General features: G+C 41.3%; 1 protein-coding gene and 1 non-coding gene across 5 annotated transcripts in view; both read left to right on the top strand.

Annotated features, from left to right (window-relative positions):
• The first annotated feature begins 1,598 nt into the window (after positions 1–1,598).
• The window catches only part of ZNF184 (zinc finger protein 184), a 20,251-nt gene continuing 16,498 nt past the window's right edge, over positions 1,599–5,351 (top strand). The window contains exons 1-2 of one of the 4 annotated variants that reach the window (XM_010834026.1): positions 1,599–1,684; positions 2,347–2,484. In XM_010834026.1, the coding sequence (XP_010832328.1) occupies positions 2,478–2,484 (7 nt within the window). In that variant the 5' untranslated portion in view covers positions 1,599–1,684; positions 2,347–2,477. The other 3 variants (XM_010834025.1, XM_010834027.1, XM_010834029.1) reach the window with 3 other exon arrangements.
• On the top strand, positions 3,699–3,770 carry TRNAC-GCA. Its single transcript has one exon. It is a non-coding gene; the product is annotated as a tRNA-Cys (tRNA).

Raw genomic sequence — 5,351 nt, 5'->3', positions numbered from 1 at the left:
CATTCACCTATTGGAGAACATCTTGGTTGCTTCCAAGTTTTGGCAATTAGGTGTTTGTGTGTGTCTAACTTTTCAGTTCATTTAGGTAAATACCAAGGAGTACAATTGCTGGATCATATTGTAACAGTGCTTAGTTTTGAAAGAAACTGCTATACTGTCTTCCAAAGTAGCTGCACCATTTTGCACTCTCACTAGCAATGAATGAGAGGTGTATTCTTCTTAAACTTGGGAAACTGTTCATCTTTTTACTAGGGAGCCTACTGTTTATTAGAGATTAAAAATGAGATTAACAATGGGAGCTTGGGACCAAATTACTAAATTCAAGTCTCAGCTTCCTCATTTATTGGTTATGTCACCTCGGGCAGGCTACTGAACTTATCTGTGCCTTAGTTTCCTCTTTAGTAAAGAATAAATAATAACAAACAACTTAATAAAGATCGTTTTAAGAATTAAATGTTAGGTATAAAGCAGTCAGAACACTGCCTGGCACATAGAAACTATTAAATGATAGCTGATTTCATGTGTTCTCTCTTTTCTGATGGGGAATCATCCACATGGTGGCTTTTCATCCTCGGGCCTTTATATGTATCTTTCTTTTACTTCATTTGTGTTTTTCTTATGATTCACACAGCTTTAAAAGAATATTCTGCATACAACTGATTCACTTTACCACCGCATCAATTCTGTTCTTCTCCAGTATGATTTTAATTATCTTCCTTCATTTTAAACATGCTTGCATGTGTTTTAAACCCCTTTCATCCAGTGTTTTTATTTCAACTTGTTTTCTCACAGCTTTCATTCGTTTCATTTAGGCCATGTCTTCTTACAACCTACTAAGAATTGTTTACTGAAATTGTCTATTTCTCACAGTAGGTCTTTCTGATATCTGCTTCTAGATATTGTTCCCTTTCCTTTGACTATAACTTTGTTCTTCATATACTCAATGTTGCAATTTTCAAATTCAGTGTTTTGTCAGTTAACAGACTGGGTGACTTGACCTTAGCCCGACTATACAAATACGGAGACGCACAGAAGTGCTTGGGCCACATGTTTAAAAATATAGAAACCTACCTACTTCTGTTGGATTCTTTTCTGCCAAGGACACACCAACTGGCGTTGGGCTCCATTGGCAACTACATGCTGATTGAAGTAGGCAAATACAATGCGCTACCGTAGGGCAAAACACGGTAAGACCACCTCACGGTTTAAAACGTGGGTCGCAACCTATTTTAGAGTCATGAAAACAATATAACGGGTCAGGACTAGAATTTTTTAAACAAAGGAACAGAACACTAAATACAATGCCGGACAAGTAATAAGGGCAAGTAATGCATTATGAAATGCTTATTTACGTTTCTGAGTTATATTTGTATATAAAAGTGTATTCTTACAATCAGTCCGGTCACAAAACCTTGAGAGCCACAGCTCTAAAGAAGACTTTCACCTGAGACATTGAGGAACAAACTATTCGCGGGTAGAATTGCTAGATCCCGCTCTACAAGAGCTCACACGTTGGCTGAGGCCTCTGGGAAATGGAGTTTAGCGTCGTGGAGCATTCTGGGAATCGTAGTCCTGCATGCCCTCAGAGCACGGTTTACCGCTAGTAAGTGGGGGTGGGGTTCTCTCCGCACGACCGGAAGTGGCCGTTGAAACCGGCTGTAGGCATGAAAAGAGGTTGGCCGAGGTAAAAGTCCAGCTGCTTCGGCTCCCTTCGCTAGGTTTGGTGATTGACCCAGAGCTTCCAGACCCGGGATTGGAGTGTGAGAATCGCTCTAGAGGGAAGCCCAGGTATCACTATGGCAACCGGCAGCCCTCCGGCCGCGTGACGTCACCTCTCTCACTCTAGGCTAGGAGCGGCCTCTGAGGGAGGGAGCTGGGGAGTCCTCGAAGAGGGCGCCCCTCGCCTCTTTCAGTGTGGGGGCTGTTCCGCCCCGATCTTTGGGAGGGCTTTGTTCTTTTGTTCAGGCCTAGGAGGAAGGCCTAGAGCCGGGCCCCGCCCTGTTTGTCCACCTTCCAGCTTTTCTGCTCCGCAACAGGTGTGTCTTTTTGAGCCCGCGGGGGTGTGAGCCCGCAAGTGTGCACTGAGGTAACCGTTCGAGTAAATGGGCGCCTCTAGCCGGATTCTAGGGTAGGCGCCAGGGTTTGTTTTTTTTTTTTTTAATCTGCGGCCAAACCTGCGTACTCGATCTCCATTCTGTTTTTGTTCGGCGGCGGGAGTGCCACTTGCCTCTTTAATGCTCTCTCTGGGCATTTCTCTTTTTCAAGGATCTCTTGACCACTGTGCAAAACTCTTTTAAGATGTGATTTTGTAACGGTTGCCGCTGACCCCCATCTTGTGTCTTTTAGGGCAACCAACTTCAGCGTGTATAAGGGTTCAGACTCCTGCTGGACATCTGGGCTCCAGAAAGAGGACCCAGATACGCTGCTTGGGAAACCCTGGTGTCCAGATTCCAAGAGGAACGAGATGTGCGCCTGAGATGGAAGGTAGTAGGGATGACTTGGCGGGGGGTGGGGAGAGTGGATAATGATGGCAAAAGAAACGTCCTGACCTGAGATTAAATACTTGACAGAGCTGGAAGAGGTGAAAGAAAGGAGCCTTATATATATGAGGATGGAGAAAAGAAACAATTACATCATAGGGAGGGACTTGGAGGAAAAGTTAATTCTGCCTGGCTTTGGGATTGGGGAGTGAAAAGGAGTAATGATTCAGAATGTCTGTGATCCTCACATGACTTGGATTTAGTAAAAATTAGAATGATAATCTTACAGTGAGAAAAAATCTTCGTAGTCATCCCTTCAAGTGCAAGAATCAGTTCTGAAATACCCCTGGGTGTTAGCCATCTGTTAAGTCTATGCCTTAATATCTGTTAAGTCTTTGGAGGTATTAAACTCCATTTTGAGTGCAGACTATTCCCTTGTTGGCTTTTTCTTTTTTTAGTTCCTTCTATTAGGTAGAAGTGCCTTTCCTTGTAACTTCTGTGTTGATCTTAGTTCTTAGTCTTCCAAAGCAAGAGACTGTTCTCTGTTTAACACTGCTGCCCGTCAGATACGTGAATTCAGCTGTTTCCAACTCCTACTCACAAATTCTCTCTCTTTTCTAAGTAAAATAGCCTCAGTTCCTTTGATGGGTCTCCATGTGATATACCTAGTGTGCGTGCTAGGTTGCTTCAGTTCTGTCTAGACCTCTTCTCTAAAAACTCTACCACATGACAGCATGCTTCTTAAAATACACTGCTTAAGACTACACATAGTCATTTAGAGGTACTTTGAAAAACATCTTAAAGTGCGATGTACTATTTCTTTTGATTTGGCTATTTTTGCTGTTCAGTATCATTGTATTTGCTTTTTAAAAATCAGTGTTATTATGCTATTAGTCCTAGGGCTTTTTTTTTTTTACATGAACTGCTGTTAACTAGATTTACATCATCCTTGTATAATAGAATTGCTTTTTATTCTCAATGTCAGGACTTCATATTTATTTATTATGATTGTTCAATTTTTTTGGCCAAGTATTTTAGCTTGTCAGAGTAATCAGTAATTAATATTAAGTTGGTTTTTCAGTATTTTAACTGTTTTTTCCACCATTATGGGTAAGGACAGAGCCCTGTGATATGTGACTCTAGACTTCTTTCTATGTTGTCATTGTCTTTACATTCTTTAGGTATGGCTATGCAGTCATTTGGTTTAACCTAACTGCTTCCCTGGTGGCTCAGATGGTAAAGCGGCTGCCTGCAATGCAGGAGACCCAGGTTCAATCCCTGGGTTGGGAAGATCCTAGGGAGAAGGAAATGCCAACCCACTCTAGTACTCTTGCTTGGAAAATTCCACGGACTCAGGAGCCTGGTAGGCTACAGTACATGGGGTCACAAAGAGTTGGACATGACTGAGTGACTTCACTTCACTTCAACTGCTATCATACAGTCCTTTTTCTTGGATCTGTTTAATATCACTAAAAATCTTAACATTATTTGTATTATTTACTTAGGTTTGAGCTATACCTTACATTTGTCCTCAGCTCTTTTTTCCTAAAGATACGAAGAATCTCTGTTTTATTTCTTACAACTGTGTGTGTATCTACAGTTATCTCAAAACAAAAAGTTTAATGAAAAAATCAATTGCCCTTCATTCTATTGCCAATGAACAATTGGAAATAAAAATACAAATTCCATAGCCTCCAAAATATGAAAGAAGAATAGAAACCAACAAAAACATGCAAGATGTGTACACTGAAAGCTGCAAAGCATTGCTGAGGAATTTTTTTTTCCAGCTTTATTTCCAGCTTTATAATTGATCCTGACATTGTGTAAGTTTAAGTTATCCAATGGGATGACTTGATCCACCTATGTGTTGCAAAATGATTACCACAATAAGGTTAGTTAACCACATCTATCACCACGTATATTTGCCTTTCTCTCTGTGTGTGTGTGAGATGAGGATATTTAAGATTTATTCTGTTAGCAACTTATAAGTGTATAAAACACTATTGTTAACTATAATTACCATGCTGTACATTAGATCATCAGAGCTTATTTGTAACTGAAAATTTATACCCTTTATTCAAAATCTCCCTATATCCCCCACTCTCTAGCTCCTGGAAACCATCATTCTACTGTTTCTTTCTGTGTTCTGCCTTTTTAGATTCCACTTATACGATCATGCAATATTTGTCTTCCTCTTTCTTATTTCACTTAGCATAGTGCCTTCCATCCATGTTGTCCCAAATGAGAGAATTTTCTTCCATTTTATGGCTGAGTAGTATTGCATTGTATATGTGTATATTCTCACTGTTAGTGGGAATGTATATTAGTGTACCCACTGTAAAAAACCATACAGAGATTCCTTCAGTTCAGCTCAGTTCAGTTGCTCAGTTGTGTCCGACTCTTTGTGACCCCATGAATCACAGCACGCCAGGCCTCCCTGTCCATCACCAACTCCCGGAGTTCATTCAAACTCATGTCCATCGAGTCAGTGATGCCATCCAGCCATCTCATCCTCTGTCGTCCCCTTCTCCTCCTGCCCCCAATCCCTCCCAGCACCAGAGTCTTGTCCAATGAGTCAACTCTTCGCATGAGGTGGCCAAAGTACTGGAGTTTCAGCTTTAGCATCATTCCTTCCAAAGAAATCCCAGGGCTGATCTCCTTCAGAATGGACTGGTTGGATCTCCTTGCAGTCCAAGGGACTCTCAAGAGTCTTCTCCAACACCACAGTTCAAAAGCATCAATTCTTCGGTGCTCAGCCTTCTTCACAGTCCAACTTTCACATCCATACATGACCACTGGAAAAACCATAGCCTTGACTAGACAGACCTTTGTTGGCAAAGTAATGTCTCTGCTTTTCAATATGCTCTCTAG

This window comes from Bison bison, unplaced genomic scaffold, assembly GCF_000754665.1.
Source record: "Bison bison bison isolate TAMUID 2011002044 unplaced genomic scaffold, Bison_UMD1.0 scf7180017863991, whole genome shotgun sequence".
Lineage (NCBI taxonomy): Eukaryota > Metazoa > Chordata > Mammalia > Artiodactyla > Bovidae > Bison > Bison bison.
This window is presented reverse-complemented; position numbering and strand designations above follow the sequence as displayed.